Source organism: Cydia pomonella, chromosome 19 (genome assembly GCF_033807575.1).
Source record: "Cydia pomonella isolate Wapato2018A chromosome 19, ilCydPomo1, whole genome shotgun sequence".
Lineage (NCBI taxonomy): Eukaryota > Metazoa > Arthropoda > Insecta > Lepidoptera > Tortricidae > Cydia > Cydia pomonella.
The window spans coordinates 10,119,101-10,147,047 of record NC_084721.1 but is presented as its reverse complement, the minus strand read 5'-3'; the positions used below and the strand labels follow the sequence as shown (position 1 = coordinate 10,147,047).

General features: G+C 43.0%; 2 protein-coding genes across 2 annotated transcripts; one reads left to right on the top strand and one right to left on the bottom strand.

The window, feature by feature from the left end:
- Positions 1-5,056: 5,056 nt before the first annotated feature.
- Positions 5,057-6,068, bottom strand: LOC133528618 (ubiquitin-conjugating enzyme E2 J1-like). The gene has a single exon (XM_061866063.1). It carries the CDS (start codon positions 5,922-5,924, stop codon positions 5,169-5,171), a length of 756 nt encoding a protein of 251 aa, XP_061722047.1. The 5' UTR covers positions 5,925-6,068; the 3' UTR covers positions 5,057-5,168.
- A 1,303-nt stretch (positions 6,069-7,371) lies between these two features.
- Positions 7,372-27,134, top strand: LOC133528619 (splicing factor 3B subunit 2). The gene is made up of 13 exons (XM_061866064.1): positions 7,372-8,414; positions 8,557-8,687; positions 8,784-8,944; positions 10,772-10,961; positions 11,950-12,159; positions 12,887-13,089; positions 13,705-13,855; positions 18,515-18,718; positions 19,313-19,388; positions 19,511-19,676; positions 19,887-19,993; positions 22,709-23,091; positions 26,999-27,134. The coding sequence occupies exons 1-13, from the start codon at positions 7,523-7,525 to the stop codon at positions 27,062-27,064; spliced, it is 2,940 nt and encodes a 979-aa protein (XP_061722048.1). The 5' UTR covers positions 7,372-7,522; the 3' UTR covers positions 27,065-27,134.
- Positions 27,135-27,947: the final 813 nt, after the last annotated feature.

Genomic DNA, 27,947 nt, shown 5'->3' with positions numbered 1-27,947 from the left:
GTCAATGCTTACGAGACTCAAGTCCAAACGTCAAAGGGAGGACTCATTTGTAGACAGCCTTCTCTTTGCTGACGACGCTGCTCTCGTCGCTCACAGTCAGACTCGGCTGCATACCATCTTAGACAAATTTTCAAGAGCATGTGACCTCTTTTCCTTGTCCATTAACGCAAGAAAAACCGTCGTACTAGCGCAAGGATGTTCAGAACAGCCAACGATTATACTTAACGGCGCACCTCTCGAGGTGGTCAGCAAGTTTTGTAACCTTGGTCCGCTTGTGTTGATCAATCTCTCGCACGACGTGGAGATCGACTCCCGCATCGGCAGAGCGGCCACTACGTTCGGGAGACTCCGTGCAAGGGCTTGGGACAACAAACATCTTACGGTAAAAACGTAAATGCTTATTTACCAAGCGTGTGTCCTAAGCACTCTTCTGTACGGAGCGGAATCCTAGTCAACTTACGCAAAATAAGAACGCCGGCTGAACTCCTTTCGTATGCGCTGTTGCGGAGCATTTTTGGCATCACATGGAAGGATCAATCAAACTAATGCAAATAATAGATAAAACTGAAATAGATAGCAAGGATAAGAGAATTATAAAACATCTTTATTGGAATCAAACAGCAAACGTAAAACTAGATTATAGTAGCACAAACAACATCCATATACTTAAAGGAGTGCGCCAAGGCTGTGTCTTATCCCCATCGCTTTTCAACTTGTACTCAGAACACGCATTCAAAGAAGCATTCGATGAAGCAGAGGAAGGTATTTATACCTTCTAGAAGAAACATTAACAATCTAAGATTTGCTGATGACACCGCCATTTTAGCAAATAACATAGAAGATCCAGTGGCGGATTAACCGAACAGCAGAAAAAGCATATGCTAAGGGCCCCGCGCCTAGGGGGGGCCCCGCGCACCGACCCTGATCAGCGATTTCGGCACGCGGAACCGGCCAGGTTCTAGTAGAACTCCCACTCCGCGGATCCTGTACATTTTATTTACAATGTATTTTTTTCGTAAGTCAGTAACAATATTGTTCAATTATTATTATCATGTCTATTTTTCTTTATAACGATACCAAATTTAAAGAATTTTTTAGGTTTATGAAAAGACCAAGAGCAGAGTTTAGCATAAAACCGAGAGTGCCTCAAAACTTTTGTGCATGGCTAAGCTGTGCAGGAAACAGCAGAGCTCGGAGACGAACAAAAAAGAGACTGTGTTACAAAACATATTAGTGAAAAGCAAGGAAGGATGACTTATTTATTTATGATTTCAAATAACAAATTGCACCTTACAGCTAATGCCTAATGATGATCAGCTTTGGGCCCGTAGTAGGCCAAAGGACGCGCTCCTCTACATCTGGCCGAGCGCCCAAAATATGCCGTTATAAAAAGAAAACAGCGGGGCCCCTATGCAGGGCTTTGCATTCGCACTTTCGAGCAAGAACTAAGGCCGAGCAGCAGGCGAGCCGAGATCACATTGGTTCAATTCCAAACTCTGTTCTCCTACAATTCAGCCTTTGCATGGTGGCGCGCCGCCATAGAACGCTCCAGGCCTCCGCCCTTATACGGAGCTCGGCCTACGGCCTCGTTCACACTCTGGCATTGGTTTAATTCTAGGCCCTGCTTTCCTGCAGCTTGGCCTTCAGCTTCGCACGGGAACGCTACGAAATCGTTTGGTCCGGATATTCAGCTTGTGGGGCTCAGCCTTCGTCCTTGTTCTTTGGCTCACTTAGCCATTAGTTCCCACTTCTTAGATCCGACTCACGTTTCACCTATTTTTACAAGCTTTAATTAAACTTAATAATATTGATATTGTTAAACAGTATCCCTACATGCTTTTATTTAACTTGCAATACTCGGTAAGTTGTTTTAAAATCTGCAAACTATTTTTTTGACCATTTGTCAAAACTTGTTGTTAAAAATTCACTTACTAGGGAAAAATCGGTGACAATACAATGTTATCGTGCTGATCTTGTGATGAAAACCGAAGGTAAGGAGGACACCTATATCCCTATATAGAAGAATTGAACTGTGATAAAATAACAACTTCATTAAGATTAGGCACTTTTATAATGGCAAAAAAAATATTTTTTTTTTCTTTCGGAGCGATTATTTCCGAAAGTAATAACTTTATAAAAAAAGGTTTTTTGAAGATCGTTATTCGTTTTGAAAGACCTTATCCAACCATACGCCACACTATAGGGTCAAAGCAAAAAAAAAAACAAAGAAAAAACATTTTGTATGGGAGGTACCCTAATTTTTTTATAGTTTTTATTTTATCGTTCTGTCGCAATGCGTGATTTATGTATCCATGCCCAATTACGACTATCTAGCACTAACGATCGCGGAGCAAACTCTCGGACAGACGGACATGGCGAAACTATAAGAGTTTCCAGGTGACTATGAAACCCTAAAAAATACACTGCATACCATGTTAAAAACTAATCGAGAACGAGTCGAAAAAGATTAAGACAGCGTAAAAAATGTTGTGATGGTACTGAATCCTCGGGGTGCGAGTCCGACTCGCACTTAATCATTTTTTTTTTCAAACCAGGGGGCCCCGCAAGCTATTGTGCTAAGGGCCCCGCGCCTTCTTAATCCGCCCCTGAGAAGATCTACAAATACTAATCAACAAGTTAAATACCTCACTAAAGAATCTAGGACTGAAAATGAATGTAAAGAAGACAAAATACATGGTAGTTTCCAAATTTCCCCGTAGAGTAGACACAACACACCTAATAATTGATAATCAAGCAATAGATAAAGTTAAACAGTATAGATATTTAGGAGCGAGGTTCAATGAAAGTTGGGACCCAGACCAGGAGATTAAAATAAGAATAGAAATTGCAAGGAACACATTTATATCAATGAAATCACTGTTTACCAATAGAAGCATAAATATCAAACTGAGGTGGAGACTCGTCAAATCCTACATAATATCCATCCTACTTTAAGGCATGGACGATGAATAAATACACAACAGACAGACTTGCTGCCTTCGAGATGTGGCTCTACCGCAGAATGTTAAAAATCTCATGGACCAGTCACATTACGAATGAAGAAGTACTACGTAGAATGAGGAAGAAACCAGAAATACTCAACATCATTAAGAAAAGAAAAACAGCATATCTGGGTCACATCTATAGAAATAAGAAATACGACTTATTACAGACAATCATCGAGGGAAAGTATGAGGGAAAAAGAGGGAGAGGTAGACCTAGAAATAAATGGATAAATAACATTAAAGACTGGACGCATACAAAAGACGCAGCCACCCTCAAGAGATTGGCAAAGACCAGACAGCTGAATGCCATGCTGACCGCCGACGCCCATTAGACTGGGCATGGCACCAGAAGAAGAAGAGGGAAGGATCGCGTGACAAATGAGTCTGTTCTAAGCGAGGCAGAGCTCCATAGTATCACAGCCATACTAAGGAAGAAACGACTGAGGTGGCTTGAGCATGTGTATCGAATGGAATGGACACGTTTACCACGTCAATTCCTGCTAGGGGAGGTTGCAGACGCAAAGAGTGGGTCAGGCGGCCAATGCTGCGATTCAAAGATTGCGTCAAGCGTGATATGGTTGCTTTTAATATCTCATGTAACCAATGGCAAAACTGGCCGAAGACTGACCCGTGTGGCGTCGTGCTATTCATGATGGTCAATCCAAATACGACGATGCCTGGTTTACCTCTTTAAAAGAGAAACGCATGAGGCGCCACGAGCAGGCCTCCAACCCTCGCCCACCTGGGGAAGCATACAACTGCCGCGTGTGTGGACATGGGATCCTCTCTCGCATAGGGCTATACAGCCACGAACGCAAGTGTCGTTACCAGGATGCTGCTTAAAACATCTCACACAGATGGAAAGGCCTCTCATTATAGATTACTGGACGTTCATGCATATGAAATAAATAGGTAGAGATGGATAATAAAGTACTTAATAGCTAATATAACCCGACAACCGACCCCGGTTTGTCGAGGAGGCTGAGACAGCTGAAGAGGCCACAGCTCCGGCATTTGACTGGGGCCATAACCGGCCACGCCCCACTAAACAAACACCTACTAACCCTACGTGTTACAGATAGCCCCCTGTGCAGAGCGTGCATGGAGGAAGAGGAGACAGCCGCCCACGTCATTCTTGAATGCCCAGGGGTGGCAGAATAGCGGGCACAATACCTCGGTTCTCCGGGGTCTCTCCCAGAAGTCGTCGGCAACATCAAGGGTCTGCTAGGCTTCCTGGTAGAGTTGGGTTGGCAGGTAGTGCCGTCAACCCACCATCACGCAAAATAGGCGCGAATTGCGACGTCGAGTTGCGGAAAACAAGCCCGCGAAAACGAATAACGAATAGCTAATATAAATCCATGGATATAGAATTATGTATCTATGTAAAATTCTTCCAAGAATACATTTTTGACAAGATAAGAGTGAAGGACTAAAGTTCAAGAGAAAAATGAAACATTTATATGTTTAGAATACATTTTAATATTTTATAGTCAAGATAAACAAAAATATGTCTAACTTAAGATTTTCATATTAAATGATTTGATGAAAATACATGTATATACACAAATTTATTTTGTGATACTCTTAACCTAAGATAAAAAATATGTTCCTTAACCTATTTGTTATAAAGAAACAAATTTCCAAGACACAGATACAAAACCTTATAAATATCTGCTAACTTTTTGGAATGCCACAAAATGATTTTACTATTTTCAGTAATTTCAATAAATATTACTCTACCTATAGACTTAGGAATCGATTTCTTGAATAAAGCTACAAAACAAAACAAAAAAAAGTAATTTTTCTTTTTGCTAAATGTACTCACTTAAATTATCTACTGTCCAACTATATTTACCACTACATTTTTGCAAATAAATATACCTTTATCTTTAAGTTAAATAAGAATGATTGATGACAAAAGCTATAATATCAAGTGCATGATGCATGAATTTAATGCATAAGGTTAAACCTTATAATTGATGAATGCCTCTATACTTAGTGTTAAGGCACACATACCAAACAATACACTTTTTAGATTGAAACAATAATAGTGTACTATATCAAATAATTTATTTTTGCAAAACACTAATTTTGCTATACAGCAATAAAAATAACTCCAAAGTGTTTTTAGGCCCTAAAATCTGATGGGATTTGACTTGGGTATTACAGCTCAGTTTCACCTACAGGTTCAAATGTTTTCCAACGTCGGTAAATAAAAATCCCTATGGCACCAACCAACAGAGCAACCAGGATTTCTGTGAGTTGGTCTAAAAAGCTAGTACTGGGCTCTGTGGACTCCAATGCTTGAACTTCAGGCTCAGGAACTGGTTCAGGTTCAGGGGGTTTCTGTGTTTGTTCATCCTCACCTTTAAATGCAATTTGGTTTAATACCGACTGCTCTTCCTCTGTCAATGGTTTGGCTGCAGTTGATGACAAGAGCTTTGCTATTTCCCCACATTGAGGGCATGACCAACTTGACGATTTTTTAGCTAAAATTTTTCGTTCCGCAGGAGTATAGTCCAGTGACCCTATAGTTCCCTCAGCAGGAGTTGGCATGAAAGCAATTAAAGCCAAAAGAGCAGTACGGATCGACCAAGATGGTTGCCAAGTCTCAGGATGGTGTCCGGATATTGACAAACATATCTTTTTGTTCACTTCGAATCTCCCGTTTGGCGTTAATAGGATTATATGAGGTGGATGCATAGGATATTCTTTAGGTAATAATATTCTACCGTGATAGATGCCGCCCTCAAAGTCGGTACCCTTGGGACCCTGAACGGTGAAGTGCCACTCAAACAAGTTATCCTCTAGTGGCCGTGCACAATATTCTTCAGTGGCTTCCGCCAACTCCAGCGCTTCTTTCATTAGGCGTTTTACACCAGGACACTTGATATTGTACTTCTCGCCCATTTCTGTCATATTAGACAACCAGAGGACTAAACAGAAAATAATATAACAATGCTATGACGCAACAATGATCGCGATACAGGAAAACAATGTTCGTAAGCACAAGAGAATTTGATAACAAAATGTTATTTTACAGACGGTATGAGAACTGTCATTTTGATATGGAGAGTTGAGATGCGAGACACGCACGACACACGGTACGGGCGACACAGCTGCAGGCGCTGCAGCTGACAATAGAATTTTTTGAAACTAAAAAACTAGGAAGATTGCACGAATTTATACCATATTTATAATTAAATAACACTTTAATCAGTACAAACGTATTGCAACGTAATTCGTACACGTAATTTTAAAGTTTGTTTAGTTTAGAAATGGTTTAGAAGAAACTTATCGGCTTTTATTTAGAGGTCTTGAATGAGCTTGAAGAATGCGATAGCAAGACCGCAATGTTGTCTCTCGCTTCTTTGAGTACACGACCAAGCCGTAGCCATTTTTATGGTGGGAGACCTGTGTGTGTCCGTTTTTAGCATGTTTTTAGGAATGTGACTTTTTGATTTTAATCATGTTATATATCGATAATCTCTACACGGCGGAACAGAATAGCGATTAATTGAAGCCTCCATATCTTCACTAAAAATAAACAACATAATGCTAATGGATAATTTTATTTTATTTTTTATTTACCACACAACTATTTTTACAGGATACTAAGCCTAATACAACAGTGTAACTATTCTAACAATCTTGTTTACGCCTATAGCATATAATGTACAATGCCGACTTTGTGAATTCATTAATCGAACACGAAAACAAGTCAATATTTTCGGCAGTTAAATTGAGGGCGCGCAATGCTAGAGTCAGCGGAGCCTTGCCGAGCAGGGGGCCTACCGCGAAAACCGAGATTCTTGCTCTTTTACTCTCACTAAGACGTAATTAGAGTGACAGAGAAAAATGCCGGCAATTGACGAACTTCGATTTTCGCGGTTACAGCCCAGGTTTGTGCGCCCGCGCGGCACCACCCAGCCGATTGGTAGTGTCCTTCCTCAAGTCCTGGGGGCCTACCGCGAAAACCGAAATTCGCAAATTGCGGGGATCTTTCTCTTTTACTCTCACTAAGACGTAATTAGAGTGACAGAGAAAAATGCCCGCAATTGACGAATATCGATTTTCCCGGTAGCCGCCCTGTTCCAAGTCATGTTTCGTAACCGTACAGCCGATATATAACATGATAAAAATCGACAAGTCCCCATCCCTAAAAAACATACATATACACATATACAGCATGCCCACCACCTAAGTGGCTATTTTTTTACTGAGAAGTTGAGAACAGATCAACAGACAACCAAAGAGCATATAATCACTACGTTTTACAGACAACAGGGGACCTCGATTATACTTTACTTTTTGATTATATCTATGCGTGAAATAATTTCATTTTTTATAATGGCAACAAATAATTGTCACTGAATTTCTTTCTGTCAGCGTTGTCACCGTTGTGTCAAGCGACCAACCTCAATTTTTGTTTGTTGTGTAGTCGTATATTTTACTGATTTTAATACGGTTCTAGTGCATACTACAATCAAACGGAGTGTGTAGAAACATATTTATCAATGGATGGTCCTCCCGGCACGGGGCCATCGAACGATGGCCCAATGGGCCCACCGGCGATGGGAAGTTTTCCTCCGATGCCACCGCCTCCGGGCTCCATGCCTCCCGTTACTATGCCGCCAGGAATGCCCCCCGCCGGAATGCCTCCGGGTGGGATGCCTCCAGGCGGAATGCCTCCAAGTGGCATGCCTCCAGGAGGAATGCCTCCGAGTGGCATGCCCCCTGGTGTAATGCCACCAGGAGGAATGCCCTCAGCTGGAATGCCGCCGGGTGGATTGCCGCCTCCAATGGGTCCACCAGGGACCATGCCTCCGGTAAGCTCAGCTGGTGGCCCAAATCTACCAATGGGACCACCACCAGGAATGATGGGGATGGGACCACCACCTGGAATGGGCCCGCCGCCAGGCATGGGACCTCCTGGTATGGGAATGGGCCCTCCGCCAATGGGACCACCAGGTATGGGTCCACCTAGGATGCCACCTGGAATGATGCGTGGTGGACCAAACATGAAGGGCAACTATAATCAAGGAATGGATATGGGACCACCAGGGATGGGCCCCCCACCTAATATGGGACCTCCAGGCATGGGTCATTGGGATAACCAAGGGCCTCCACCAGGATGGGGCAGGCAGGGAAGAGGGGATGGGCCTCCAGGATGGGATGACCGTGGTGATGAAGGTGACAATGATGGTGGTGAAGAGGAGCAGCAAGGGCCACCACCAGGACCACCCCCTGCATTACCATCTCTGCTTACAATGAAGATTGACACACCTGAAGAGTTCCGTAATAAGCCAGCACCAGTGGGAGGAGTAGTTCTTCCAAAGGCTTTGGAAGAGGCTCTTGCGTATAAAGACCAAAGACAAGCTGCTCTAGGTAGCGAAGGTCAAGAGAAAGGTAAAAACTAATTTGTTGAAGAATGTGTTTTCATATTGCTTTTGATACACTAGCAGCTCTTGGAGCTCATGCGTGTATATATTGTGGCACTTGTGTTTATTAAATAATGATTATTTTGTGTGTACATTTGTATTTATCCTAGAAAAAAATGAAGAGCCAGAAGCCCCACCGGCTCCAGTGATCAGCACAGAGTATGATGCAGAGGAAGATGATGCAGACTCGGATGAGGGCAGACCTGAAACTCCCACACCTCCAGTTATCTCTAAACTTGAGGTAAATATTGAATAAAATATATTTACTCAAATTCATCTTACTAAAAGCACAGCTTACTTGTAAATGTCTTGATATTGAAAATGATTTCTACTGTAGGGTCAAAGCAGAGTAAACAAAAACAAGCGCAAAAAAAAGAAGAAGAAGTTAGCCAAGCAGAAGCGCAGAGAGGACGCCAAACAGAAGCAAACAGCTAAGGAACCAGAATCAGACAGCAAGAAGTCTAGTGACAAAGAAAACGAAAAAGAGGCTGAGATTGAGTAAGAATCTGTACCTATTAAATTATTCCCACTGTACCAAATTTCATGGCATTGCATAATTAATTTGCAAATTAAAGGTAGTGCTGATTTTATATGGTTTGTTCGGTAGACATAAATACATACATACATTTAATCACGTCTATTTCCCGGAGGGGTAGGCAGAGACCATGGATTTCCACTTGCTACGATCCTGACATACCTCTTTCGCTTCCTTCACTTTCATGACATTCCTCATACACACTCGTCTGTTTAGGGTGCTCTTGACCTGGCCTTTCTTCAGGATTTCCCCGATTTGATCAGAGAAAGTCCGCTGAGGTCTACCCCTTCCAGCTCCCTCTTCTACTTCTCCCTTATACACTCTCTTTGTTAACCTTCTTTCACTCATACTTTCCACATATCCAAACTATCTCAACATACCTTTCTCAATTTTTGTCACTACATCTTCGTTCAGTCCACACTTTGCCCTTATCACACTATTCCTATCTTGTAATTTTACGCCACACACGCTTCTCAACGCTCTCATTTCCACTGCATTCACTTGACTCTGATGCCTCTTCTGCCATACCCAACTTTCGCTACCATACATAAGTGTAGGCACCATACCCCTCTATGCACAGCCAACCGTGCTATTTGCGACACCTTTTGGCTGCTCATAAAAGCGTTGAGTGCCCCATTCATTTGTTCGGAATGACTGCACAATTAGCAAATCAGCTATTGAAATTATAATAGTTATTTACAGTACATATGGTGCTACTTTACAGCACTAGTGCGAAAAATTAGCATTTTACGTTACTGTGTCGAACATTTAAAGGGCCATTACGATACAAGTGCGTAAAATAGGAAATTCGAAACGAGTGGCGATAACTTAAAACACGACCGAAGGGAGTGTTTTAAATCGACACGAGTTGCGAATTACCTATTCGCACGTGTATTGTACAACGTTTTACAGTACATATGGCTCTTTAAAGTTTCGACATATGCTCGGAAAGTCTTCATTCCCGTACGCGTGCGGTAAAATAGCAGCATATGTACTGTAAACATATTGGTCAGGTGCGGTAAGGGAAACATACTTTATTTTTCTCGGGTAAGAGAAACCGTATGAGGAAAGCATCTCAATTGTCTCTCTGTTTATTTTCCCTACAAGTGTCCACCTTCCCCCTATAGTGTATGCATTTAAAAAAAATTAAGGCATTCACAACACAAATCACAAGGAACATGCAAGTATTGCAACCACAAACATATAGTCTGCAGATATGGTTGGCTCCTTTGCATAGATGTATCCATTTTAAACTAAAGACCAAACAAGAAAGATGATCATAGATATCAGAGAAAGCAAGCCAAAAGAGAGCACCAATGACATGAAGCTTTTCTCAATCAACATCTCTCAACACAGTTGTTTCCGTAAACAAACAGAGATGCATTTCTGTGGTTTGGCTTCTTTTTCAGTTACACTTTTTGGTTATAGTGCATTTTGATTTAGGGAAATATTTCATACAGTATCTAAACTACCCACCATGAGAGAAGTGTCCTCAAACTGCTTCTCTGAATCATCAAAATGTTCTCACACATAGATAACAACATCCTATATGATTCCAATTAATTAATGTGACATTTTGATATTTTACAATTATAGCTATTGGCAACCTATTAAGTATATAGCAGTGTTAACCTTTCATATGTATGTGTGTGTTGGTCAAAAATCGTGAGTTCCAACCTATGCTGTATAGAGCAGATAAAATTGTTTTTCATAAACAAATAAGAGGTTAAGAGCTATGAAAATACTATTTACTTTGTCTTAACATAATCATGTTGATATGTAATCTTTAGATACATCCAGGAAAGCATCCAATTCCATGAGCTAGAGCCAATGTACCGGCAGTTCCACCGCGTGCTTGAGTCGTTCCGGATCGCGGAAAAGAAAGAGGAAGTCAAGGAGGAAAAGGAAACTCCACGCGCACAGCCCAAGCCGCAAGAGAAGGTTCAGGACCAGTTTGCCGCTGATGAAGAAGCTGTCGAGGTAATAAATCAAATTTTATTATACAATCTTCCACTAGTTTGACTTAATATTACTATAAAACTGTCCAGTAGTCAAATAAAAATCGTTTATTATCAGCTAACAAAGGCAACCTTACAAACTAACATACATATCAATTTCATAAACTTAAAACTAAATCACTATTTTGGCGACAAAACGGCGTCGCTCCGTTGAATCGTCTGGTCTTGTGTCGGATTCGGCAGTTTGCCCCGGAACCTCCGAAACACGACATCTTTCTGCCAGAAATTGGCGCACTCTATGGTCCCTTACTGCCGTTGCGGCACGCGTCCCACAAAAAAGTTTGCACATAGTAATGTAACTGGAAGAGATCCCATACAGGGATAAGTTCGCCTTTGTTGTATTTAATTTACTCTGTAACTGTGTTTTTCGTGTTTTTATTTCTATGTACAATAAAGTATATACATACATACATACATACATAGACATGAGATTGGGAATTTGGCTACAATTTTTAATAATATAATATAAAATATAATTTTATAATAATGAATATTTGGTGATATTGAAAAATATAAAGAAAAGCTTCTTCTCTACACAAAAACGGGGTTGAAAGCTTGCATGGATAATTTCTAAAATTTATGGTTAGACTTAAAACTTCGGCTTAACCTGTTCATTAAAATGCATGAAATCTAAAGATTACTTTAATTTTAGTTTTAAAAATTGTTTTTTAAACAACTAGATATAAAGCCCGACCAGCAATATATGATAAATTGATAATTGTCAGGAGGGCGCTGTTATTCTCAGGGTGACAGTTCAGTTTAGTATGAAAAATTTAGTTCCAATGAAATTCCGCAATATTGCGCGTGATATATATTTCTGGTCAAGCTTTAAGATTAATTTGCAATGCCCTACCAGGGCGCCATGTGTTCCACAAATTAATGTAACAACTTTAATGTACCATGGTGGACAATAAATGATCCTATTCTATTCTAAAATAAATGTTTTCTAGAAAAGTGCAGCTGACGAGAAGGAGCGTCTATCCAAGCGTAAACTGAAGAAGCTGTCCCGACTGTCTGTAGCGGAGCTGAAGCAGCTCGTGGCGAGGCCCGACGTGGTGGAGATGTACGACGTGACGGCGCGCGACCCCAAGCTGCTCGTGCAGCTGAAAGCGCACCGCAACACGGTGCAGGTGCCGCGGCACTGGTGCTACAAGAGGAAGGTCAATATAACCTACATAAACCTCTCTTACGCCGCTTGTAACACATTTGTTTGGCGGTGGCAGAATAACAGCGTCTGTTGCTGGAAGTCCTTAAGGCCGCTGTGCCCCGGGGCCTTTTAGCGCAGACATTAGCTGAGCCACTTTCCCTTTCAATTAGTTTGTAAGCATTATTGTGTACTTTTATTATGTACCTATGTTTAAACTTTTTGAATTATTATTATTATTTAGTTCACGCTTCCGCCAAATCTACAAAATGAGTCTAGGCTTTGCCAACATATTGGACTTTTTGGTCTGCCTGGAAGGCCTGGAAGGTCAGTTATTTCTATTTGAACAAATTTTGAAGCTGGCATAAATTGAGGAAATGAAATTACTTAGCCAAACTTAACTATTGAGTACATTGATGTTATTTTATTTTATGCTAAGTATGTACTTAAGTTGAACTTAAGAATTTGAACTGGGCTGACCGACCGATTATTTCTAGACAAGGACGTTTTCTAACACGAAACAATCGCTTCTCGCTGCCCGCCGGTTAGACGTCTAAAACTAAAAAAAAAGTAAAAATGAAATAAACTCATTTTTGCTTTTTTTTACTTTATTGGGTCAACACAAAATAATAAAATAGAGTTAAATATGACTGTATTTTATTTTGTGTTGTCCCAATAAAATAACATTTTATACTTTATTATTATGTTTCTAATTAGTAATTTGGCCTTATTTTGTTATTCAGTACCTGCAAGGCAAGCGCGGTATAGAAAAACCACCATTCGACCTTCCAGACTTCATCAAGAAGACTGGCATAATGGAGATGCGTGCGTCCTTGCAAGACAAGGACGACCAGAAGACACTCAAGGCAAAGATGAGAGAGCGCGCCCGCCCCAAGCTCGGCAAGATCGACATCGATTATCAGAAGTTGCATGACGCCTTCTTCAAGTAAGTAGGATCCTCATCAACAGCCTAGATATGTTAGGGTTTATTGTTCGTTTTAGCCCCACGCTATCCCAATGCGAAATGGGGACTTTACACAAAAGTCTGAAGTCAATTTTCAACTGCAGCTAAGGCCATTGATTTTTATAAAAATAATCCAATCGACTTTCGGGTTGGCATGAGCAGCTATAAAACTCTTTTACAGTACATATGGGGCTACTTTATAGCACTAGTGCGAGAAGTAGCTTATTACGTTACTGTGTCGAACATTTAAAGGGCCATATGTACTGTAAAACGTTGTACGATACATGTGCGAATAGGTAATTCGCAACTCGTGTCGATTTAAAACACTCCCTTCGGTCGTGTTTAATTTATTGCCACTCGTTTCGAATTTCCTATTTTTCGCACTTGTATCGTAATGTACTATTACAGCTCAACAAGGTCTTTGTTTCATCAGATTTTGTGTCATCTAAAAACATGTTAAATCGCCCACACTCTGATAATTTGCTAACTTTATTCTAATGACAAGTATTACTAATAATAATAATGTCAATTAAGAGTTTTGCTGTTGTACCTGGCTATAAGATTGAAAAATTTCACGGGACTATTTGACATGTGCAGATGGCAGACGAAGCCGCGCATGACGATCCACGGCGACCTGTACTACGAGGGCAAGGAGTTCGAGACGCGGCTGCGGGAGAAGAAGCCGGGAGACTTGTCGGAAGAGCTGCGCACTGCGCTGGGCATGCCCGTCGGGCCTGGCTCGCACAAGGTAAGGGAAGCCATAGTTTGGCCATTGCTGAAATTACACTCGCGAGCAAATAATACGGGTCAGTACGAAAAACTAGAACATCTCCTAAAATAATAAAGCTAGGAGCATGAATTAAATTGTATATTATAGATAAACTCGCAGTTAATAAAACAACATCAAAAGTTAGAAATGATATTCACTTGTTTATTTAAATTACATAGTTAACACAATATCAATTAATTATACACACAAAACAAAAACATATTAATACTTCGTATTGCCTCCTCGGGCTCTTGTTACAGCTTCTAAATGATTGGGCATACTGTTTATTAAGTTTCTTATGTGTTCTTGCGGGATATTAGCCCATTCTTCCACTAACGCCTTTTTCAGGTCTCTAAGTGTAGTTGGGGCGGGGTTTCGATTTCTTACACGCCTCCCGAGCTCGTCCCATACGCGCTCAATCGGATTTAGATCCGGGCTTCTCGATGGCCAGTTCATAGTTTTGATGCCAACCTCCTCAAAATAATCTTCTACAATCTGAGCTGTGTGTGGCCTGGCGTTGTCATGCATGAACATGGAGTTTTCACCCATATTAATTAAATATGGGCCAACATGCTCATTAAGAATATCTTCCATACATCTGGCACTAGTTAACATTCCATTTTCTATCAAAACTAATTTCGTGCGACTCTCTGAAGAGATTCCAGCCCAAACCATCATAACGAACTAGGGAATGCAAACCGGTTTTAACCGAAACCGAAAAAACCGGTTAAAACCGGTTTTTTGACGGAAACCCAAAACCGGGTTTTTAGAATTTGAAAAAACCGGTTTCGGTTTTTTTCGGTTTTTTTATTTACCTAAGTTGCATGTTTTATTCATTATGAGGGTATAAATCGGTCCTAAACCGATTGAATCGACATCAAATCAAATAATGTGGTGTTGTGTTAGTTTGATCATTTGTAACGCTAAATGAATTTTTACAGTACAAAATAAAAAAAAATACGAAAGATTTAAATAATATAAAGTACTGGCAGTGGCAGGACATCCGTGCTGGTCTACAAATTGTATAGGAGTACTTTTTAATAAAAATGGGTATAAAAGGTCTTACTTATAATTTTATTATGCGATGCGCTGTAGAAAAATTCCACGTAATCAATTATATCAATGGCAGCTTTAGTCTTTTGTTGGTTCGGTGATAACGACTTACCAACCAAAGAAAAAAGTTTAATTGAGATTAATAGTACAAATACTAATTAAAGTTGATTATGGAGTAAAAACAAAGCTTGTTTCATTTATTTCCTACTTTACAAATCCATAATAACTTAGCAAATATTTTATAAAGGAAGGTAGTAACAGTAAACGAATTAACTACTTGAATATATACTAGAACTTAGAAGACAGCGAAAAACTTAGAGCAAGATTTCGGATTGGGCCATTTGATTTAAGACAAATAACATTAAATTATAAATGGCGTAGTACCCTCGTGTTGGAAGCTTGCAAACGTGCAACCCGTGCCCAAAAAAGGTAGTCGTTCAGACCCAGCCAATTACCGACCAATCTCGGTCACCTCCATACTCTGCAAGATTATGGAGCGTGTACTGAATAAGCGGCTCCTATCACACCTAGAGGATAACGATTTACTCAGCGACTCTCAGTATGGCTTCCGCGGGGGTCGTTCGACCGGAGATCTTCTGGTGCATGCTACCCATCTTTGGAGCGAGGCAATTGAGAGGCACGGTGAATCCCTTGCGGTATCTCTCGATGTCTCTAAAGCATTCGACCGGGTCTGGCATGCAAGTTTGGTGAGCAAGCTTCCAGCATATGGGATACCAGCCGGCCTGTGCAACTGGATTAAGAATTTCCTGAGTGAACGTTCCATCCGGCTATTAATGCCGGTGTTCCTCAGGGCTCTGTTCTGTCCGCGACCTTATTTCTGCTGCATATCAACGACATACTAGTCCCAGATACTTTTGGGTATGCCGATGACAGCACTGTCGTGGACAGATATCTCTCCAATGCTCGGGCCAAAAAAGAGGAAGTCCAATCTAATCGACAGGCTATGGTAGACCGTTTGAATTTGACACTTAAGGTAGTATCCGTTTGGGGCGACGCAAACCTGGTCAAATTCAACGCTACCAAAACACAGGCGTGTCTGTTCTCTGCGAAACGGAGTCCTTTCGACCTGACTCCGACTTTCCGGGATGTATCCGTACCGATATCCAACCATCTCCAGCTACTTGGCACAAGTATCTCATCTAACCTGAGCTTCGGGGCGTATATTGAATCTCTGGCTAAATCTGCAGCTAGACGATTAGGCGTCTTTTCTAAGCTCAAGCAGTACTTCACACCGGAGCAGCTTCTTCAGCTTTACATAGCTCAAGTCCGGTCGTGTATGGAGTACATATTGCAGTCACCTTTGGGATGGATCCGCCAAGTATCAGCTAGCCACCCTAGATTCTATAGACAAACGCGCTAGGAAGCTTATTGGGGATGCGAGATTGGTAGAGGCTAGACTACAGAGCCTAGAACACCGTAGAAAGGTAGCCTGTTTATCGGTATTCTACAGGATACATTTCGGGGAGTGTGCGATGGGATTACATAATCTTATCCCCCCATCTCCGTTCTGCCACCGTGGGACTAGACGCGGACTTGCGTTTCACCCTTACGTCGTTACTTTACCACTGATTCGCACTAAACGCTACGCATCCAGCTTTATCATGCGTACGGCTAAGGAGTGGAATTCACTGCAAATCTATTCCCAGTCCACTATAACTTGGACCTTTTTAAATCGAGAGTGAATTGACATCTTTTAGGTAAGCATGTTCCATCCTAGACTACATCGGCACTTTCCATCAGGTGAGATTGTGGTCAAATGCTTACCTTTTTGGAATAAAAAAAAAAAAAATTGATATTGTCATATATTTAAGAAAAATGACCTATCCCATCGGTGTCTAACCAACAAACCAAAAAAATAATTTAAATAAAATTGGTTTGTTCCTATTCCTAGTTACAAATAACATTAAGTCATTTGACAAATCCCATACAATACAATAAAATAGTCAGATATTCTGTCTTTAATTTCGTGATAAAATCGTGTATATACTATACTAGCATTCGTTTTTACACGTGATGCAATCATTTATTTATTACATGGCGATGAATTTAAGAATTGTTGGTTCTAAAAACCGAAACCGGTTTTAACCGGTTTCGGTTTTTTTTTTGGTAAAACCGAAGAAAAAACCGGTTTTGAAAAACCTCCGGTTTTTGCATTCCCTATAACGAACCCACCGAAGGCAACTTTTTCTTCAAAATACGCTTTATTCCGTCTGTAAACTCTTCGCCGCCCGTCATGTGCATAGAGCATAAATCATAAATTAGGCTAGGACTACAAGAAATAAATTGGAATCAAATACTCTCTCAAGAAAAGGATATAAACATTAATTTTAATTCATTCAATTCAGTTTTACAAACATTATTAAATGAACATATACCGGCAAAGCGTTTTAAAGTGACTATACCAAACCGAGTAAAACCATGGCTTACAAAAGGTTTACGTTTATCTTGCAGACACAAGAGGCAACTTAAAGTCATGGTAAATAAAAGTAAAAACGAAGTGCTCAGTAACCATTATAAATGGGGTTGGCCGGTCGAAGTATTAAACAGATGGCGCCATCATAGCTTGCCCTGTCAATCCCTAGAATTGTGTCAAATTCTTGTTTTTTTTTTGGAATTTTGTGACCTGGATTCCAGTACTTTAAGCCAAATCTCATAGAACAAAACTAGAGACAGGGGCAAGCTATGATGGCGCCATCTATGCAAACCTTTGACAGTTGCCAACCCCATTATATGCAAAATTATTAAAATGATGTATTAAAACATCGAGAAAAATAAATTATGCTAGAAATATGGAAAAATAAAAAAATAAAATGAAAACTATGTGGACCATTATAAATATAAAAAAAGATATTATATGACATGTAATAACTGACCTATAGTATAAGTTTCTCGTTCTTGTAATTATTTTGTTAGTTAATTATGTAGGTACTGTTATTAGCTTTAAGTAATATTGTATGCCCCTACGGGGTGTCATGTTCTGACTTGTTCATATATATAACATCTTAATTGAAATGTACATGACTTCACAATGAATAAAAGAAATGAAAAAAATAAATTAAATCTGGATTCGTCAGAAAACATTCTTGCCCATTCTTCACCTGTGTTCGTGTACGTAACGTTTTCTTGCTGTTCGATGTCCTCTGTCAAGTTTTGGGACATTTGCCGGTCTATGCGGGGTCAAATTAGCTTCACAAAGCCGCCGCCTTACAGTCTCGCTGGTGTCATCTCTTCGGGTCTCCCGAAGTTGGTTTTTGACTTCAACTGTAGCGAGATGCCGATTCCGGAGCATGCTTGTAACAATAAATCGATCTTCTCTAGCCGTAGTACATATCGGCCTGCCGGTTCCTGGTCTTCGAAGGTTCCTGCCAGTTTTAAAGAAACGTTGGAACAAAGGACTCTCTGCACCGTAGATAGTGACACGCCTGTTCTTCTTGCTGTTCATCTCTGACTTCTGCCTTCTTGTAACAAAGTAATGATACGTGTACATTCATCTTGTGTTAGCGATTTTTAATTGCGGCTACCTATTTGTTTTAACTGTATAATTAACATGTGCGTATGCCTCAGGTGCCGCCGCCGTGGCTGATCGCCCAGCAGCGCTACGGTCCGCCGCCCTCGTACCCCAACCTGAAGATCCCCGGCCTCAACGCGCCCATCCCCGACGGCTGCGCTTTCGGCTACCACGCCGGCGGCTGGGGCAAGCCGCCCGTCGACGAGGCCGGCAAGCCGCTCTACGGCGACGTGTTCGGCCACCACGCGCTAGGGCCTGACGTGAGTCTACTCCCACATCCTATGTAGACTACCACGCGGCGGCTGGGGCAAGCCGCCCGTCGACGAGGCCGGCAAGCCGCTCTACGGCGACGTGTTCGGCCACCACGCGCTAGGGCCTGACGTGAGTCTACTCCCACATCCTATGTAGACTACCACGCTGGCGGCTGGGGCAAGCCGACCGTCGACGAGGCCGGCAAGGCGCTCTACGGCGACGTGTTCGGCCACCACGCGCTAGGGCCTGACGTGAGTCTACTCCCACATCGTATGTAGACTACCACGCGGCGGCTGGGGCAAGCCGCCCGTCGACGAGGCCGGCAAGCCGCTCTACGGCGACGTGTTCGGCCACCACGCGCTAGGGCCCGATGTGAGTTGACCAGAATATGCCGAGATCATTATCAATCGAGGTCAATAATATCATCCAAAGACCTGCACTGTTGGATATAAGCCACCAGGCTGCAGTGCAACAAAGTTAGGTGTCGGTACCATAGAGGTCTTGATTGTCTATTGAGTAAGACAGGTCCGATATGTGTGTTACTCAATAGACAATACCAGACTTTTTATTCCAAATTGTTTAACATTAGTGATTTTTCACAGGATGGAGAAGACCAAGATATCGACAGAACAATGTGGGGTGAACTGGAATCGGAATCCGAAGAAGAATCAGAAGAAGGTATGTCTTGTATACTATGCGTGCATCTTGAGGTAATTGCGCCAATCAACCAGTAGCAAAAAGCTTTCCTTCAGGTGTCAATAATCAACCTTTTACCTACTATGAATTGTGTGTTTGAACAGAGGAGTCCGAAGGCGAGGCCGAGAAGGGCGAGGAGACGGCCGCGGGGCTGGCGACGCCGGGCGAGGGCCTGGTCACGCCGCTCGGCATCAGCTCCGTGCCGCCCGGCATGGAGACCCCCGACACCATCGAGCTCAGGAAGAAGAAGGTCGAGAGCGACATCGAGGGGTAAGCCTGCTCTGAAGTTTTAGGTTTAAAGATATTTATTCTCATAAAAGACATACAAGTCACTTACATGAATGAAAAAGTCAAAGTAATCTTAATTACGCTAGCATACAAGCGTTTTAAGAACTTTTTACCCTATGGATAAGATTTGTTTTTAGATTTTAGTAACTTACAGTTTCATAATTTGTGATTAATGTTGGATGTGTATTGCAGGGGCGACACGCCTGCGCTGTACCAGGTGGTGCCGGAGCGGCGCGTGGGGCTGACGGCGGGCATGATGGCCTCCACCCACGTGTACGATCTCGGCGCCGCCAACCCTGGTGAGTCACTGCAGTAGGTCACACCCGGCCTGGACCAGGTGTGCCAGAGCGACGCGTCGGGCTGAAGGTGGGCATGATGGCCTCCACCCCCGTGTACCTACGATCTCGGCACCGCCAACCCTGGTGAGTCACTGCAGTAGGTCACACCCGGCCTGGACCAGGTGTGCCAGAGCGGCGCGTCGGGCTGACGGTGGGCATGATGGCCTACATCCCCGTGTACCTACGATCTCGGCACCGCCAACCCTGGTGAGTCACTGCAGTAGGTCACACCCGGTCTGGACCAGGTGTGCCAGAGCGGCGCGTCGGGCTGACGGTGGGCATGATGGCCTCCACCCCCGTGTACCTACGATCTCGGCACCGCCAACCCTGGTGAGTCACTGCAGTAGGTCACACCCGGTCTGGACCAGGTGTGCCGGAGCGGCGCATCGGGCTGACGGCGGGCATGATGACCTCCACCCACGTGTACGATCTCGGTGTCGACCATCTCCACACTCTTAGAAAAGTCCAACGAGTTCAATGTCCCTCTATCTTTACCTTGCTTTTGTTGATTATAGCTAAGCATTCGACAGCGTCAAACACTCCGCTATATTCGCCGCCATATAGACCCGGCATATGTTGAGCTCGTTGGAACTATGATTTATTTAATGTTATTCATTAATTATGTACAGTCAAATAAGAAATAAAAAAGCAAGTAAATTGAACTTATGCTAACATAAAACAACTTAAAACTAAAAACGAAATATAAAAGATCTCCCCCAAATCACTTCCTTCCGGCGTGGTCGCAAGAACGCTGGCGGCGTTATCCCTCTGCACCGCCAGACAGCCTCTAGGCAAAGAAACTTGGAGGATTTAAAACTGTTGTTAAATCCTCCAAGCAAAGAAAGCGCCAGCCCTATGATCGCCCGAGATGCCTATCAGCCGAACTGACACTTCTCTGACAAAATTTTTGGTGTCGGACGACCACGGGCCTAACGTTTCCATTGCAAGCGCCGCAAACTCATACTCATTCGACAAGAACGCATATTTGCGGCGCTTGACGGTCTGGGCCTGGTCCGTGGCAGTCCTAGGCTTCCGAGCCGACCCTTCCACGTAAGACGGAGCCAGCGTGTCCACGCAGGTGGCGTCCCACGCCAAAGGGCGACCTAAGCTCCAGGGCACGAGAGTGCAGCCATCAGGTCGTCAGCTGCATAGAGACCTGACGGCTTCAACGTCGCGGGAAGGGAGGCAGTGCTGAGGGCGCGGCGGATCAAATCGTTAGGGTAGCATGCCTGTAAAGTCGGCCAGCGCTCATTTTGCAGTGCAGGCCATGTCGCCCCAGAGTGTCAACTGGCTGTGCGCAACGGCTGCAAGTGTGCGCTCGCAAATTCGTAGACCCAAGCGAAGGCAAACCGCGGTCCTTAAAGCTGAGGGTTCCAGAGCGGAGCTCAGGTTTCATGATGGGAGCGCATGCAGCCAATAAACTGACTCCTTTTGTGACACCGCTATGAGCCTAGCTCATTCATGATGGTTCGGGGAATTATGCAAGAGAAGTTGGAGGTTTCTTTGAACATTAAAAACGTCCCACGCCGCTTGACTCGTTTTTTCTCCCGGCACCTGCTCGACGGAATGGTCTGCCTCCCAAGCTGATTCCGCGTCCGCCAAGCACGACACCGACACGTTAGCGGTTATAGGAATTTGAAGAATACCGCCAACGAGGGTGAATGTACTGTAGGCAGACCTGGCAGACGACAAAAACGCCGGGAAAGCTAGATCACCCGTCAAACGGATACCGAGTCCGCCAAATTTAATCGGGAGGGTAGCCTGAGTCCAACTCGACGGTGTAAAGCTGACGTTCAGGATCTTACTAACCGTTTCTCTCAGAACTATTCACAACAATTAGCTAGCATTAAATTGCACGCAGCCGGTCCTGTATTCAGCATAGGGAAAGGCGTCAAACAGGGCGACCCGTTATCTCCAGAACTAGAGTTATCGATGTAGGCGTCAAGACCGCTAAGCTTAAGTGGGACTGGGATGTACAGTAGGGATCAAAAGTGCATGGACAAGTTATGAATGAAATCATTCATAAATTGTCCATGCAAATTTGAACCTGATGGTACATATCTGCCGCATGCACCCGGAAAGGTACATGCGGCAAGTGGAGAAAACGAGGGGAGGCCTTTACCCAGCAGTGGGACACCAAAGTAGGCTAACAAAAAAAAAAGGTCAGCCAGAGCAATTGCAACTATGGGACAAATGCACTATTAACAATTGAGTAATAATGATAATGACTGATGAATGTATGTCATGAATACAAGAGGCTAGCTCAATACATCTTGTATTTTTAGAGTAAATAGTTGCATTGGCCCCATGGTTGCAATTGTCTTGGGTGACCTTACATATAAAAAAAGAAAATAGCCTATTTAGAGCCTGCCAGTAACCTGTCTTCAATGCCGACAGATGCCTGGTAGGCCCAAAATGATTTTGCGTATCTCGATTTTATCACTTTGGCAAAGCTTCCAACTTTTTAGATACACACCAAAAAATTGGGCATCTTTCTCATTTCTCCCTGGAACAGAGAGTGCATGGCTCACCCTGTGGTATATTTTATTTGCGCTACGACAAGGGCATAAGTAGCAATAAATCAGGGTTTTTAAATATCGGAACTTCGGTATCTATGCTCGATCAGAAAGATAATTATGTTTTTGACACCATATTATGAGGATTTTGTATTTTCAGGCAAACGCACGGCGGTAGGCGCCGGGGCTGCAGCGGCCGCGGCCGCGGGCTCCGTGGGCGACGCGGGCGGCGTGGACGTGGCGCTCGACCCGTCCGAACTGGAGCTGGAGCCCGAGGCCGTCGCCGCGCGCTACGAGCGCCACCTGCGCGAGAGCCGCCCGCGCGCCCGCGAGGACCTCTCCGACATGCTCGCCGACCACGTGGCGCGGCAGAAGGTCAGTGTACATGCCACATGTATAGTGGACGTGGCGCTCGACCCGTCCGAGCTGGAGCTGGAGCCCGAGGCCGTCGCCGCGCGCTACGAGCGCCACCTGCGCGAGAGCCGCCCGCGCGCCCGCGAGGACCTCTCCGACATGCTCGCCGACCACGTGGCGCGGCAGAAGGTCAATGTACATGCCACATGTATAGTGGACGTGGCGCTCGACTCGTCCGAGTTGGAGCTGGAGCCCGAGGCCGTCGCCGCGCGCTACGAGCGCCACCTGCGCGAGAGCCGCCCGCGCGCCCGCGAGGACCTCTCCGACATGCTCGCCGACCACGTGGCGCGGCAGAAGGTCAGTGTACATGCCACATGTATAGTGGACGTGGCGCTCGACCCGTCCGAGCTGGAGCTGGAGCCCGAGGCCGTCGCCGCGCGCTACGAGCGCCACCTGCGCGAGAGCCGCCCGCGAGGACCTCTCCGACATGCTCGCCGACCACGTGGCGCGGCAGAAGGTCAGTGTACATGCCACATGTATAGTGGACGTGGCGCTCGACCCGTCCGAGCTGGAGCTGGAGCCCGAGGCCGTCGCCGCGCGCTACGAGCGCCACCTGCGCGAGAGCCGCCCGCGAGGACCTCTCCGACATGCTCGCCGACCACGTGGCGCGGCAGAAGGTCAGTGTACATGCCACATGTATAGTGGACGTGGCGCTCGACTCGTCCGAGTTGGAGCTGGAGCCCGTGGCCGTCGCCGCGCGCTACGAGCGCCACCTGCGCGAGAGCCGCCCGCGCGCCCGCGAGGACCTCTCCGACATGCTCGCCGACCACGTGGCGCGGCAGAAGGTCAGTGTACATGCCACATGTATAGTGGACGTGGCGCTCGACCCGTCCGAGCTGGAGCTGGAGCCCGAGGCCGTCGCCGCGCGCTACGAGCGCCTCCTGCGCGAGAGCCGCCCGCGCGCCCGCGAGGACCTCTCCGACATGCTCGCCGACCACGTGGCGCGGCAGAAGGTCAGTGTACATGCCACATGTATAGTGGACGTGGCGCTCGACCCGTCCGAGCTGGAGCTGGAGCCCGAGGCCGTCGCCGCGCGCTACGAGCGCCACCTGCGCGAGAGCCGCCCGCGCGCCCGCGAGGACGTGGCGCGGCAGAAGGTCTGTGTCTCAAGTCCAGAGATGTGACTTATTTGAAATACTTGTATTTAAAATGCAAATACAAAATGCAAAATACCTATTTTGTATTTAAATACTTTTTAAAGAAAACTATTTTTTATTTTATTTCAAATAGTTTTTTGGACCTATTTTCTATTTTCAAAATACAAAATACTTTTTATTAGGTAAAGTAGGTAGTGACCCTGTCTATGAAGCCGATGGTCCCGGTTTCAAATCCTGGTAAGGGCATTTATTTGTGTGAACACAGATATTTGTTCCTGAGTCATGGGTGTTTTCTGTTTTGTTTTTTTTTTAGTTTATTTATGCACTATGAATTTTTGAAACAGGGTTTAACACAATAAGCCACTATTGAAAACCTCTAGCTAGGGTTTATGTAATAGTTGGCGAGATCGCGCGGACCGATCCGCGTTTGCTTAATACCATTATTACATACTTAGTTATGTTTTCCTGTTGAAGCTGTTATTGTATCTATCGTTTAAATATCGACCTTATGTATATGTATTTAAGTATTTATAAATATTTATATATATCATTGTCTAATATCCACTACACAAGTCTTAATGAGCTTATTACTGTGGGACTTAGTCAATTTGTGTAATAATGTCCTATAATATTTATTTATTTATTATTTTAACATGGAACCGGTGAATCTGTTTAGTAACGCCGCAAATGACCACAAGCGTAACGAGAGATTAAAAATATGGAATCTTAAGCGTTGCAAGGGTTTCAAGGCACGAGAGGTAAATAAACTTTTCTGCCCTGGTGAAACACAAACGAGACGTTTTCACCAACCAACGAGAGGTATATACAAGCTGTAAAACATTACAAATCTAAATTAATGCTTTTAATAATTGAGTGTTAAAAACCGTCACTTAAAAATCCATTCAACCGGTAAACATGAGGAGACACAAAATTTGCACTCTAGAGGACTGATATACACACTATTTTTAAAGAATAAAGACAGCCTTTCCAACTTGTAAATTCCGAGCTGTACTAACTTTTTAATTCAGACTAGGTATTCACTATTTAAGAGTACCTTTTATCGCAAAGTATTTGTATTTTAAAAAAGCATTTTGAAAATACCTATTTTGTATTTAGTATTTTAAATACAAATTTGAAAACTATTTTGTATTTTGCATTTGAAATAGTATATCAAGGAAGTATTTGTATTTTGTATTTAAATACTTTTTATAAACTATTTTTCACATCTCTGCTCAAGTCTAAGAGCTCGTTCCCACTGACTTCCAGTTTTGTGCGGGTACGGGTTTCTCCAGGATCTAATTTTCTGTAGTATCCATGCAAACAGAATGCTCGTGTGAACGTTACTATATTAGCACGTATACTACTAAAACGGGATCCTGCAGGGACCGAGACAGCATTATGCACGTGTACAAGTTGATTTGTAAGTCGTGAACAGTAACCACATCCCCCTGTAAAACGTCCTTAAACTAACGCGGAATGCTAGATCAATTCACAATTAATTAAGGACCGTATCGTTAGTTATGGAAACAAGTTTGTGATGCTTAGAAAAAAAGTCAATATTTTGTGTGGTCCGTCGTATACGAATCTATCGAGTATTTAGTTATATATTGGAATACAATATAAGAAAAATTATTTAATGCTTGAGAATTTCAAAATGAACGACTTTCAATTGTGACCAAATACTTAAAGAATAGAGTTTATCAAATTCAGGAAACTGGCAGAGGAAACCAAAAAATAAGTTATCTTCACAAATTATGTCATTTTACTATACGGTCCTCTCGTTAATTAATTATGATGGTAAGCAGTCTACGTAACGTACATAGGTTACGCCTGGAACTCCAGAGGAGTTACATGCGCGTTACCGACCCTAAATCCCCCACCGTTGAGCTCTGGCAACCTTACTCACCGGCAGGAACACAACACTATGAGTAGGGTCTAGTGTTATTTGGCTGCGGTTTTCTGTAAGGGGAGGTACTTCCCCAGTTGGGCTCTGCTCTAGACCTGGAATGGCATCCGCTGTGCTGTGCCCTACCACACAAAGCGAGATGCCATTCACAATGGCCATACCTCTCAAAAATATTCATGGTCACCTTCAAATTTGTCATTGTAAATGATTTTTTTTTACTTTTATAGCCAGCAAATACAAAGAACGGTTGAATTGTATAATTCGATTAATATACTATGAGGCTGTGACAGTTCTATGTAAAAAGTAGGGTAACCTAACCTCTCAGGACTCAGTAAATTTAAGTTAAAAATATAATTGATTATGACCAAATCTATTTACAGATTTTTGTATATTCTTACATACAAGTGATTTTACCAAGCGTACAGTTACTCTGTAACACATATTTCTGATCACGACTTACGAATCAAACTTATGCTGTTGGTTTTCCAAATAAAATAAAGTAAAACAAAAATAAAATCACATACACGATATAGCGACGTCCCGCTCGCAAAGTGTATCCGTATCCAATGTGAAGAACGCGTTAGATAATGCCGTCGACAGGAGCGTTCAGTCAAGTGTAAAAATATTGGTGTACACTTCTTACTCAAAAATATGTCCCATAGCACCTTATTCCAGTGTAATAAGAGCGTAGTACCATATTTATGAGACCATTTATTCGATACATATTTTTGCACTTGACTGTTCATCCTCACACCCAGGATCTTCGCAGGTAGCTCACTGTGCGGTTTCGAAGGAGGTCCTTCTTAGTCTCTGCTGAGCGCTCCGCCTGTGCTGTGTGAATGAGCTCTCTGTCGACGTCTACCCATGAAAAAAGTTGTACAGGGTACTTCAAAAACAGCTATATTTTCTTCCATGCATATTTAAAACTCGCCCAAAACATGATTTATGCATAATTTTAGATATTCATAAATATTTGTAACTTTTAAATTAAATGCCTATTTTTAAATATGTAACTGATTCTTTTTCTTTGCAGAACAAGAGAAAACGACAACAGAACACGGATAAAACAGCAAAGAAATACAAAGAATTCAAATTTTGAATTCTTATATTATTCTATTATTAGTGTAAGCTAAGTGTGAACGCAATTGTAATAAATTAAGGTATTCAAATTGATGTTATTTTATTCTATACAATGCAATATACCCAGGATATGTGTTGTTCACCCCATTTAACGCCAATTATGGTATTTCATGATCTACAGATGTCATCGAGAGAAATAAGACGACGACAGACGATTACATATATGACGATAGCAATGCTAATGCTACGATCAAAAACGTGGACTACTTTGTCAGGGTTACGTATTCAAATGGTAAAACGGGACCATATTACTAAGACTCCGCTGTCTGTCCGTCTGCTGAAAATGTGCATGAACCGATAGCTAGACAGTTGAAAACCTCAGGTGATGTATTTCTGTTGCCGCTATAACAACAAATACTAAAAGTTACGGAACGGGGAGTTCGGCTCGCACTCGCCCGGTTTTTTTTTTACTTGTTATACATTACTTATTGGGTTCCTTGTAATTGTAAAGCTGTTAAATGACAAATCGCACAGTAATTCAAGATAAGCATAAAGAGTGCAAACATTTTGCTAATAAGTCGCATTATTTCTTGTTGCAGATAGCATAAAGGCTAAAAAAAATCGTATCTCATTTGTGTAACAAAGCCATAAAGTCTAAGCCATCTTTATTATGTTACACTTTACAATCATGTACTTGAAATGTTCAGTATCAGCGCTGGCGCCGCTCGCGACGCACTACTTGTTCCTATAAAAAAACATTTATCTACATTTTTAACACTTCATACCTACTGGCCGAAATGTGGATATTATTAGCATGTATTGGAATCATATTACTCTTTTGCAAGTTTATAGTGAGCTCATTCAATTATTGGAAGATCCGTGGAGTGCCTACGGCGTCAGGA

Coding starts and splice junctions, on each gene's coding strand:
- LOC133528618 (XM_061866063.1), bottom strand. CDS start 5,924: ATGACAGAAATGGGCGAGAAGTACAATATCAAGTGTCCTGGTGTAAAA.
- LOC133528619 (XM_061866064.1), top strand. CDS start 7,523: ATGGATGGTCCTCCCGGCACGGGGCCATCGAACGATGGCCCAATGGGC. Junction 13,090..13,704: donor TTGCATGACGCCTTCTTCAA/GTAAGTAGGATC, acceptor TGACATGTGCAG/ATGGCAGACGAAGCCGCGCA. Junction 19,389..19,510: donor CGAAGAAGAATCAGAAGAAG/GTATGTCTTGTA, acceptor GTGTTTGAACAG/AGGAGTCCGAAGGCGAGGCC.